The sequence below is a fragment of the Pelmatolapia mariae genome, linkage group LG9 (genome assembly GCF_036321145.2).
Source record: "Pelmatolapia mariae isolate MD_Pm_ZW linkage group LG9, Pm_UMD_F_2, whole genome shotgun sequence".
NCBI lineage: Eukaryota > Metazoa > Chordata > Actinopteri > Cichliformes > Cichlidae > Pelmatolapia > Pelmatolapia mariae.
Genome location: NC_086235.1, coordinates 16,071,192 through 16,084,007, shown reverse-complemented (window position 1 = coordinate 16,084,007; position 12,816 = coordinate 16,071,192). Strand labels below are relative to the sequence as shown.

The following is a 12,816-nucleotide window of genomic DNA, read 5'->3' as shown; positions in this document are numbered from 1 at the left end:
TAAGTGTCCAACACAGCTCAGAGAAACACGGCGCTTTACAATGTGATTTATAACGAGAGGAATTACACAACTAGCGGAATGTAGCCATGGAAATATTTTTCTCTCATTCAATACAGCCGAGTTCGAAGGTTGTCGATCGCTGAAAGAGCAACGTGTTGTCATTATCACCGGTGTTTCAGTCCACAGAACACTGCAGATTTCTCCAATTGTGAGAGATGTTTTTATTTCAAGTTGAGGCATGCTTTTATTTTCTTAAAGAATAAAAGTAACAACATTCCGTGTGTTAGTTCACATCTCAGCACTTTGTGACTTCCCTGCCATTTCTGTGGAAGTAAAACCCAACCATATTGATTAAAAGTGACTTTAAAAACAGCTACAGTTAACCAAAACTAAATTAAAATATTAACTAGACATTAGAACAAATGTACATACACAAAATATCTTCAGTGTTAGCCTTTTTATCAACACAGGGAGCAGCGGGCTTTTCTGAGACTTCTACAAAGGTCTATATCAAATGCTTTGTGTGGTTGCATTACATTATTGCATCGTTCTATACCTACAATCTTTGTTTATTATATGTTTATTTAACTTTTTTGCTCAATATGAGGCCATTTACAAGGAAATAAAAGTAGAAATAAAAGTAGAAATAATATATTTAGATGTCAACAGAATTTAGTAAAACTGAGAGAGGATAAGCATGTCACAATGATAAAATGAAATAAAGAAAAAAAGAAAAAAAATGCCTTCCCCCAAATACTACCTTAATGAAGTCAGCATCTAAGCGAAGACAAGAACTAAAAAACAACCTTAAAATGCATAAATATGATTAAAAACAGGGAATAGTGCCATTATTGAACTATATATAAAAAAGTTAACCATAAGAGTTTGACTATGCTCTGAACTTGCAGTTTAAGAAATACCAACCATAACGTACTATAATACACAAGATCTCTGTCTGCAAACTGAGCAACCTGATGTGGTAAACAGGTACATCTGAAGGTTCTCATCTATACTATACATCAATACTATGGCAGTACATTGCCTAGCAACACAGCATATGAACTACCTAACAACAGGCTAACATTACTCATTTTTAGCATTTATGCACAAATAATACCTTATAAAAACATTGTAGGGTTTTCATTTTATGACAGTAAAATCAAAAACAACTACCTAACAATAGGCTAAAAACACAGGGCAAACAAAACCCTAAAATGGGCGTGTACCAGTCGCAATAACACAAAATGCTACAGCTACTGAAAACTGATCTAAAGCAGCATTTTTAAACAATCAAAACCAAACCAAAACAAGGAAATCCAACACAGAAACCAAAATTGAGAACCAAATTTAAAGCTGTGGATTAAAAAATTTGGTGTTCTAGTTGGAATTTAAAGCAGCTGGATTTATGTAAGAATAACCAATAATAAAAAGATTTAACGATCAGGAGTTAACATAAGCTGACACAAACTCAAACTTGGAAACTGTTGCAATCTAATATGAACAGAATAAATATATATAATAGAAAACTTCTTGCAGTGCACAGATTTCACTATGGTTAGTTTTGAGTAAAGCCTTATTTAACAAATAGTCCCTTTCAAATAAATAGAATCCCTGAAAGTTAATTTAAATTTTTTTGCCCAATACTGCAACATCAATGACAGAAATCTCAGAAACAAATATATTAAAACCAGAGAAAATAAAAACAAAATCTGCATTGCTGCATTAACTACATGTTTCTCCTTTTTTTCTAATTCTAATAAACAAACCTTTAGCATCGCTACTTCACATCTTCATTACTCTCAGTGTAGACAGCTTTTGACTGATCCCTGCCTGCTAGGATTGTTTTATTTTTTCCTTTACTGTCATTTCTTTGGTTTATTAGACAATCCAAACTGGCGTCTGTTATGTAAAATGAGCATAAGTTTCATTCTGCCAGCGCGTGGGCTTTGGCAGGGCCTTATAAATCACTGGTCCACAGCCTGTCAGCGTGCAGCTATTGCCTTTAAAAACTCTGTTTTATTCAGATAAATTTCATTTGTCAGAGTCGATTCTCTTAAGCTCCATGTAAACTCATTTCAAAGGCAGCTACAATGCCACTGAATCTAATTTAAAAAAAAGTCGCCATTGATCAACTTGTTGTGGACTTTGTGTTTAGTTTATGTTTACTTGCAGCTCGGAAAATATCTTATGAGCACAAAAATCATAGCGGGCCACTTGTGTGGTAAATGAAATTAATGTTTTATGCTGAGTGCGAGCCATATCACTTCCTCTCAATATCACTTACAGCATTCATAGGCAAAGCAAAATCCCGTGACAGAATCAGAGCGACAGAAGATGAAATGCTATTGCATTCGCTGGCCAAAAACAAAGTGCCAGAAACAGATTGAAAACCTCAGGATTTCTGTTAATAGAAGGACTAACGCCAGCAATATTTTTTATTGAGTTTGTTTTAATTTTTTTTATTTGGAGTGGAAGAGGACAGCTAAACTACTGAAGCAGAAAAAAGTGCTCTCCTTAATATAATCTGGAAGAGTGTTAGGATTCATTTAAGCTAATGCAGGTGTGGATGCATATATTGCGATCAGACAGCTATTTGGAGGAGTAATGATCATTGATCTCCTTCCAAATCCTAATTTGAAGTAAACATTATTGGGTTTTGTGAAAAAGAAACAGTTAATCAGAGTACTATAAAGCAGATACTGTAGATTCATCATTGTAAGCAACAACAATAACACTGTTTTTACATCATATCCATACAGCTGCTTCCAGAACAAAGATGCTTAAATAGCCTAAACCTTTATGCCAGTGCAGAGACCTGTGGGATCAAATCACGTGTTCGGATAAATACGATGTCTGATCATCAGGTTTGCCTGGTGTCCGCACTTTCACTTTTCTGAGTCATGTTTTCCAAAAATTGGGTTAGGGTTTCCTGTCCAAATTTCTACACTACAAACTTCGTCATCACTTATTAGCACTTCAAGTAAAAATAAAAGCATAAAAGAAGTATTTTTCTGCTAAACTGAAAGACAAACATTGGCACATAATCGCACGAGTCTAGCCTGTAATTTATGGAGGCAGCATTTTCTTCCTAATTTTCCTTTCAAGCAGATAAATTGATTGTTTTACTCGTTTTTGTCCTGTCGTAATTATTAAGAGTAAAAAGTGTATTACTGTTGTAAAGAAAAGTCAGCCTCCTTTTCTTTGTTTCAGTGCTTTTAAAATTGAGCCTTTTGTCCACTAATCTGTCTGTTTTGGTGAGGCCTCTCATTATTGTGAGGTAAATGAGAAGGTCTTTAATCTTAAATCGTGTTTGGGTAAAGAAAAATATGGATCCGGCTGCCGCTAGTCTTTCAAACCGCTACGCAAATAGGCTCCAGTGGGAATGATGGGAGGACGCTCATCACTGTGAAGATGATGGGAAGCTGCGAGTCCTCCGTGTGTTCACACGTATGGAGCACGGCGCATACGCTACACGTCACTTATGAGGCACAGCGAGATGGCAGGCCCATAGATTTTTGCTTAAATACGCTTGGAGGATTCCTTTAATAATTCATTGATAATGACCAAGATGAATAATTCAGAGGCACAAACTTTGCTTTAGTAAGCAGGATGCCAGGGCACCTGACATTGATGTACAACGTGAAATCACTTTTTATTAGCGGGGAAATTCTTCAGTGAAGTTTTCAAATGTGGAGCTTCACAAACAGCCTCTCTTTGTGTAAAAGCAGGGTATCGTTTGTGAGCGAGGCTCGCCGCTGCTTTGTAGGCTTGAACTGTGTTGACTTGGGGGGTCAGATGGGTGAAATAATTTCTTTATACATTCTTTAATGTTTTTCTGAGAAAGCCAGCCTCAGAATATATGTGTATTCATACAGAGAGCTATAGTAGCACAGCACCTATCTGTCTTTCCTTTGAATTAACAAGCCATGTGTCGTCTGTTTTTTGTCCATATGCTTTTATATGTGAGATTAAAGATTTACACTTGCCAAAGCCACAACACGCCTGTATTCAAACCTCAGATGACTTTATTCTTCAAAACATCTCTCAGATATGTGTAGAGAGAAATAATAAGTTCTGACCCAGAGCAGGACTATTTTTTTTTAAAGTTGTTTAGAGGCATCATGATCGCATATGGTTGGATGTTTGCCTCATTCACTCTGAAAAATAAGGTGAGCAGAGGGCTAATAAAATGAGATGTGTGTGTTGTATTGTAGACCCGCAAACCGCCCCCAGCGAGGTGGACGGGGTCAACCTGGAGGAGATTCGTGAATTCGCCAAAGCATTCAAGATCCGCCGGCTGTCCCTGGGCCTGACACAGACTCAGGTGGGCCAGGCGCTCAGCGCAGCCGAGGGGCCGGCTTACAGCCAGTCTGCCATCTGCAGGTAAGGACAGACGCAGGGGGAAAAAATAAAAACAACTCAACTACTATTGTCTACCTGTATTTCTAATCAGTGAAAGCAGCGCAGCTTCAATGAGCTGTCGGGTGCTCTCATCCGTGTTTTAACAGGCATCGTTAACATATTAAAATACATAATTGGCTGACAAACGAAGCTCTCATGTCTCTACTTACACTCCTTCCCCTGACATGACAGCTGGCCGTCACTTATGCAAAATACATACACAAGTATTACACGGAGCACTTAAAGCATTTAATAATTACTAAGGCCCGGTGCTGTTCGCTCTGGCTGAACATGAGGGAGCTTGACGGCGATGATGTATTAATAAGACTGCCGTGTCTTACTGCTTCCACGAGGACAGTTTAGTCATAAATGGGACATTATACATTCATGAGACTATCAGACAATCAGTGTTTCGTTCCTCCTGTTGTTCCACTTGACTAACGTTTTGCATGCAGATACCAAATGAGCCACGTTTCCATTTCGAGACAGAATAATTGGGCCACATGGTGTCCAAATATTGCTTTTAAAAGAGAACTAAACGGTGTAAAATAGAAAACAAAAGTATTTTAAGTGTCCAGATTAGATATGGAAGTTAACACTAAATGGGTTTTGTTTTCCTCAAATCTAATCTTCTCCTGTTTTGCATCCATCTCTTTCAATAAAAGTCCCTAATCTTGTTTCTGTATTAAATTTAATGTCCCTTCAAAGTGCATGTGCATTTGCTGATGACCTGTACTGTTTATGTGACACGGCACTGCCACGCACCTTTAAAAATTTCATCACATCAACATCAAACAGCCGATAAAATGTGAAACACTACAGGAGCGGGGGGTTCTTATGAGGCCCGCACTAATGTTTAAAGTCGTCAAATCACACATGAAATATTTACAGCCAGACATAATTCAAATATTTATAACACACATTAAAAGCCATTAGCTTCAAAAATAAACACTCTGTGGGCTATTATTCATGCCGTTAAGACAATTTTTTTGTTGTTTGTATGACACTGGACATGATGTCCTGATGTTTTAAGTAGTGGGGCTAACTTCACATGCTTTAGTTTAGTTAACATCAACATAGACATGAAGTTTGAGGAGGAAACGGGACGTCACAGTAGCTCTGGGGCTGCGGCTCCCGACGTAGACAGTGAACAGACACTGACAGATGCTTCCATCTTGTCTGCTTTCATTGCTCACAATGTTTCCAGGCACTTTATTAGTTTATCTAAACAGGCACAGGCTTTACATGAGGGTAACATCAAGCCAGGGATGTGCCTGAGTGGCCCCTTTTGGGAAAATACGCTAAATGAAAACTTAAAGTAAATAAAATCGCTATCTTTTGTTTTTATTACAGGGTTTAAGATGGATATTTTGAATTGTTTCAAACTGCTGAGCTCAGGTTTAAAATATTTGATGGTTTAAACATATTTTTTATCCAGATATGAACAAACAGTTAATAAAAATAACAAGCTTAGGAAAGAAGAACACCAGTCATATATATAGTTTTATATGGCTCATATGATAGCTATAAACTAAATTCAGATTTCCCTAATGGTTCAACAAAAGTAGCCAAACATTTTAACATCAACATAATGCAGCCATGCAAAAACTTGCCTTAACAACAACACAGTCTAAATCAATCTAAACAAGCCGAGCAACATGAGCAGTGTTAATCTTTGAATAATTATGATGGTAACTGTCAAGATACATCATTTTGCAACAATTTTGCATTTAGAGTTTAGAAGGAAACAAGAACACAAAGTCTGGACTTGTAATAAACCTGACGTAAAAATGAGAGTAGAGTGAGGCGAGCCTGATTGTATGTATGTCCCACTCAGATAGCTCTCTGTGGGTATTGAATGTAAACCCTGCAGCAAACTGTAACTCAGTCCAAACATACAGCATGTCTAAGCAGAGCTCCTTAGGTACTTTTAAGAAGAGCCAGAGAGGCTCGCTCCCTCGTGCTGATGCACTAGAGGAGGGGAGTGCATACCCCAGCTGAGCAGCTCTCAACTCATTTTAGTATCCGCGGTTCCTGTTGATCCATGAAATGTCCTGTCTCTGGTGACTCTTCATATTTACTAATGTATTCCCCTCAGTATGGAGCCCTCCTCTTTTTCCTGTGTTTAGGAGGAGGACGGGGTTATAAATAATACCGCCTGTCGACAAAGAGAAATGCACCAACGAGGTGTAGAAACAGAGAAAGTTCATGCATGCATGGGCATCTCGGCCTCTGTTTCCCTCGCTATTAAAAACCGTCTCTTTTTGCATTGTTTGCTCCACAGAGAGCAGTGCTTCAGTATAGCTTTCTTTCTAGAGTTATTTCACTGAAAAACATTTGAAACCAACACTTTCTGTCCCTATTTATCCAATCATGTTTGGAAATGATGCTTTTAAGAGTTGATGTTGTTAGTACCAAATCATCTGTAGACCTTATTTATTGAGTATGTAGTTAAATTTAAGGTTAACTAAAACCATAACCACAGCATCTCTGGTTTGAGACTAAATTTTGGTATGTTTCATCTTGCTACCTAAATTTTTGCTTCTGTAATCTGCTATCAAATAAAGGCAAAAATCCTGAGTTAATCCATAGAATGCTCAAATCACCAGTGCAAAGAATAATGGAAAGAGGTAGAAAAGTCATAAAGATTTTTATTTTCCTGGACCAGAGAAATAAAAATATTGTAATTAAACATCCTGATTTTCCCCTTAAATAAAAACTGCTGATACTGGACTACTTTAAATGGACATGTATTTGGAAACATGTTGAAAGTGTCGTGTCCGTGACTTTCTTTCTTGTCAAAATGAGAAATAGCCACAAAACCGCACTACAACTTTTTTGGTACAGTTAACCTTTGTAGGTTTTTAGACTAAAAAACATTTGAAAATAACACTTGTGTCCCTGTCATGTTCCCATAATGTTTGGGAATAAGGCCTTTAAGAGTAACTGTTATTAGAACTGAATCATGTGTCGTTATGTCTCATCTCGTTATCAAAATTTCTGCCACTTTCCATAACCTGCTATTAAAAAAATTATGACATACTTTGAAGAAATAAATGGAAATTACCATGCTAATATCACTAGTGGTCAAAGAACTGCTCATAGCGGTGTACTGTAATTGGACACTTGTTGGAAACTTATTAAAACTGCAGCGTCTGCCGTTTCTTCTCATGTTTTTTTGTCAAAGTGACAAATAGCCACAAAACATTGTCACTTCAGCTTTGTTGATCAAGTTTTTATGTCCAAATAATATCTTCGGCAAATATTAGCTGCCCGGTTTGTGGTTTCTTTTATTAGAAACATGTACATTTTCGTACAATCAACTTTGTAATGATTACAAAACACAAACTGTCGTAAGGCTCACAAAGTCCACAGTTATGGATATTTCTTTCAAAAACTTGTTAAAGTACTAGTGTCTTTAATTAAAAGGCAAATGTGCTGTTAGTTTATTAACAGATTTTCCAAACTCTGTCATGTCTTTCATATCAAATACCTACCTCAAACTGCACTGTTGTTATTCAGTTCCATACAAGAAAAAAAGCAGTGAACACACTGATATTTGGGCTGTTGCCATTCAAACTCCTGAACAAAATGACATGATTTGAAGCTGTTGAATCCTAAATAGTTGTTCTTCCATTCTTAGTAAACATCATCTAATTCAGACTTCATATCATGTTCAAACTGCACCCGACAGTCGCTGAGCTGCCAGCTAGCATTGCTTTTTAAAACTCTGCCTTCCTCTCGTCTTACTTCCTGTGACTTGAGAAATGCAGAGAAATGGCTGAATTATGAGTAAAGTTGCAGGACTTGTAAATGTATTCTTATTAAATATAAAATGAGAGGTTGTTAGGAGATGAAAGAAAGGTTAAAAATGTATTAAATGTACATTTTGATGAATAATTCAAGCTCTTTTTGTAAATAAATGATGGTGCCATATTTAACTGCATGCATAAGTGGATTTTTTGGGGGAAGGTGGGGTGGGGGGTTTATTTCACCTGAGCAGAAGAAATTGGATATTTGGATCGTTTTCGTTTTGTGATTTTGGTTCATGAGAAATATTTAGAAGAGCAAATATTTCGATTGCTAGCCATTGGCGATATCTCCTTGTTCCACTATTGCCAGTTTGGGACAGAGAACCAGAGCCTCGTCCAGAAAATTAACACATCACTGGCAAAGCATCACCTCGAGCTGCTGCAGCTCAGGTGTGTCCAGGTGCAGGATGCAGAGTTTGTTCACCTGGATGTTAGTCTCAGTCCCTGTGGCATTCTGGTTGAGGAGACTTAAAGGCAGGCAGCTTATCCCTTGTTCTGGCAGGGCACCTAAGTAAGATTGTTTTTTCTCAATTCTCCCCAGACACACCATCCTGAGAAGCCACTTTTTCCTACCACAGGAAGCCCAAGAGAACACTATAGGTAACAGTCTTACAGGCAAACTGAACCCTGGCCTTTTATATCCTGCCAGGTTTGAGAAGTTGGACATCACCCCTAAAAGCGCCCAGAAGATTAAGCCCGTTCTGGAGCGCTGGATGGCCGAGGCTGAAGCCCGCCACCGATCCGGCATGCAGAACCTGACTGAGTTTATCGGCAGCGAACCTTCGAAAAAACGCAAGCGGAGGACCTCTTTCACCCCACAGGCACTCGAGATCCTCAACAGCCACTTTGAGAAGAACACGCACCCCTCCGGACAGGAAATGACGGAAATAGCGGAGAAACTGAACTATGACAGGGAGGTGGTGCGTGTCTGGTTCTGCAACAAGAGGCAAGCCTTGAAAAACACAATAAAGCGTTTGAAACAGCCCGACCTCGGCGCTGCCGCACCAATGGACCCTCTCACTGATTCTCTAGAGGAGCTCCCGAAATGAACGAGCTCTCTGACCAAACAGTGGAGTGGAAAAGTGGCAGCCATTAAAAACAACAAAAGGTGGATGAACTCCTCTCGAAATGAGAACTGACAAAATGTTGCCCAAGTCACCCGGATGGACAGTCATGAGTTTGCAAACGAAAAACTATGTGTTGTCAGTGTGATTACCACAATTATGTAAATTACCTTGGCGAAACCAAAAACATGAAAAAAGAGATTAATATCTGAGAATTATGTAAAAAACATACGGTGTGCTGTTTCAAAGAGTTTTTAGATTCTGGCCTTACAGACCAGACTGTCGCCCAAATTTTGGTTCCCACCAGGAGGGATTTAGTAGAGAGATCATACCAAATCGAAACACTATTTACCAAAGTCTGTTGCATCTGAATAATTTTGTAATGTAAATGTGCTCTAAATTTTTACATTTGTACTGGCAGAATCTAAGCTATATCTGTGAGGTTGAGTATACATTTTATCTTTGTCTCGCTTACTTTTTTCTTCATTGTTTGTATGTAAATATTTAAAAAAGGGAAAAAAAGAAAAATGCTGTCTTCAAATTGAAATCACGCTGATTAAAAAAAATCTCTTTTTGGACATAAAAAAAATTTAACCTTTGCTGTTAAACAATTGCATAATAATGTTGTTTGCCTCCGACTTGTGTTTCATCTGCAAATATTTTCAGTCACAGTGTAACTTTGTACAACTTTTACAGGTATTTATTAATAAGTTAATGAGATGGATTCAAAGGATGGACAAAAGAAACTAAGAAACTATGGACTGTCACATGATAACTATGACGATGATGATGATGAGGGGTTTCAGTGTCTGTCAAGTCTACTGCAGCTTTGTTTCGAGCTACTGTGTCATTCTATTGCCAAAGCCTGATAGCCAAAGAACACACACAACTTCAGCTCAAGGACTGGGGGAAGATTTTACCTTTTTATTTATCTGTTCCCACGACTTTCTCTCCCCTTTTTCTAAAGTGTTTTATTCTGTGGGTCAAGTTGAACGAAACAACAACAAAAAAAGAGTTAAAACTGTCATGTCAAACAGCTCCAAAAAGTGTCTGCCGTGATAAAAATGTATTTTCTTTTTGAGCCGATTTGCTACTGCATGCTTCAAATCACACCACATGATAAGACAGTGTATATGAATTTCACCAGGAAGGCCAAAATTAACATTAAAAATCGGAATATTCATATTTATTTTACATGAAATGAGCCAAACGTGTGGTTGAAGCATTTTTTGTTGCCACTGACCAAACATCAGTGTGTTCTTTTGCAAAGATAAATTGCTCTTTTTCCACTGTATTCTGCATTCCTTTCAACTAAGTCAATGTCATGCTCATGAAATCAAAAAAAAAATACACCATCCTTTATCTTACACCTTTTAATTTAAGAGGTTAACTTGAAGTGTTCAATTTCAGTCCACTGATTTTTTGAGTAATTCACACTCCATTCCTGCGCGCTCTTACTTTGTCAGAAACGTCAATAATCCAGGAAAAAAAAAAGAAAAGAGAAAGAAAACCCTCTTAAACCGTCACTGCAAATATTTGGCTCCTGCAAAAACCCTCATATGAAAAAATAGGTGAATGCTGAGAATAATTGTCACATGTCAGAGTGAGTGAACTTAATTTGAAGTGAGGTGAAATTTGATGCAATTTATTCAGAATCATGTGTCTGCTCGATATATGTCCTTTCATGTCACATTGGTTATCTCAGTTTTTCACTCCTTTTTGTGAACTGCCAGGTTCTTCTACGCTGCCTGGAAAACACACACCCACTGTAAATGGTAGAAAAACACTTGAAAAAGCTTTACATGTCTGTGTTTTTAAAGAAATCACTGAGGTTGTCTTGGAAAGGCAGAAAAGGCAATCGCAGACTGTGGAGAATTTCACTAAATTTTCATCTGCACATCCACAGCAGCTCCTGCTGTACTTCTTTTCACAGATGTTTGTTTTGTTTTTCTTTTCAATGCATTCACACTTACAGATTTTGTGCATTTTTATTTTGCTTCTAGAAGAAGAAAAAACACTTAACTTCAGGCAAACCTTTGGCCAAGAAATAAACCTCTGCACAGATGTTAGAAAGCAGCAGTGGATCCGTTGTGATGCTTAACAATAAAAGCTGTAACCAAAACAAAAAATAAAGGACGACACAGAAAGGAGTCATGCCTTTGCTCAACTTTTCAATGCTGGACCAAAGCTCTATAGTTATGCACATTGTACAGAGAAATAGATTCATGATGTTGACAATCTTTAAAATCTGAGAAGAAAAGGATTGAAGAGTAGAATTGTACATTAGTTCATCCAAGGTTTACCTCAGTACTGTTCTTGTGAGAATCATAAAAATGCCATACAAGCATCCGCAGGTCAGTAGAAAAGATGAAAAAGATGACAACTCTGCACTGTGTGTGTCCATGTTCACCTTCAATGGGAAGGAGAAGCTTGTGGGTTTTCTTTTTATTACGTGACACATGATTGTTTTATTTTTGTGAAGTGGTCTCCTGAGCCACATGTGAGTCATCTCTTTTATATTGTTGTAGTATTATTTCTTTTTTTGTGCCATACGTTCACCTCTCAGTTTCCACAGCTCTGTAGACCTACATAGAGGGAAAAGGAGATTACAGTAATGTTGCTCTTAGCTCAATTAGGATTATTTGTTTACCACCCTTAAATACGTTTGTGAAATTTTACTAACACAGACAAACTGGCTTGAAATTTTGTTCATAGTCAAAGAACTAGAAACCAAAGCTGAAGAGCCTGCAGAGGTTGATTAATTTTATTTTCGTTTTTATATATAGACTGAAAACTGTAATCTATAGAGCAATATCTGTTTGGTCAGTTAAGCAGCACTTTGTGTATTTCTAAAAAACAAAAATTAAAAAAAAAAAAGCTTCAAGTCTGTCACATTGATTTGTACCATAATTAGTAATAAACAATTGTTTGACATGACTTTTGTGTTTGTGTATTATGATAGAATCTGTCATTTAAGGCCAGAACACAGTAACGTGTGGGAACCTGTGATTGTTTTAGCTAATATAGTTATGCTTTAAAAATGTATAATTTCTATGAAACGACGTCCAAAATAGCCACTAGAAATATGATTGGCAGGAACTGACATTGCTAATGTGCTCAATTAATTCATAAAAATTTATTTCGCGCCACACTCTAACTTCTCTACATCACATTTTGACCAAGGACGTTAGTAAGAGAAAACTCATCTGTTGAGATGATGATGCTCGCTCTGTTTGCGCACAAAGCAGAGATGCTAAAAGATCTCAGAGCAGTGAAAGTAGAGCTAGTGGCAGCTTGCCTACCATGCTGGTCTCTCATCAGTTTCCAATCAAATACAAGAGGTTTATCCACAATGCATATGTGCAAACAAGCCGCTCAGCTTGAATAGCTCAAGCCTTTTTTAACAGGACTCAGACACTAACCTAAGATTTCTGTTGTTGGATGTCAAGCAGAGTCAATCCTGCTTCCAGAGACCACAGGCAACAGCAGCCACAAGATGACAGGAAAACACCCAATAAGCACTATAACAGAACAATGTT

General features: G+C 37.6%; 1 protein-coding gene across 3 annotated transcripts in view; it reads left to right on the top strand.

The window, feature by feature from the left end:
* The window catches only part of pou6f2 (POU class 6 homeobox 2), a 71,668-nt gene extending 59,514 nt beyond the window's left edge, over positions 1-12,154 (top strand). For 2 of the 3 annotated variants that reach the window (XM_063484366.1, XM_063484365.1), the window contains 2 exons: positions 4,215-4,383; positions 8,755-12,154. In XM_063484366.1, the coding sequence (XP_063340436.1) occupies positions 4,215-4,383; positions 8,755-9,262 (677 nt within the window). In that variant the 3' untranslated portion in view covers positions 9,263-12,154. The remainder of the gene's footprint in view (positions 1-4,214; positions 4,384-8,754) is intronic. The other variant, XM_063484367.1, reaches the window with a different exon arrangement.
* The last annotated feature ends 662 nt before the right edge of the window (positions 12,155-12,816 follow it).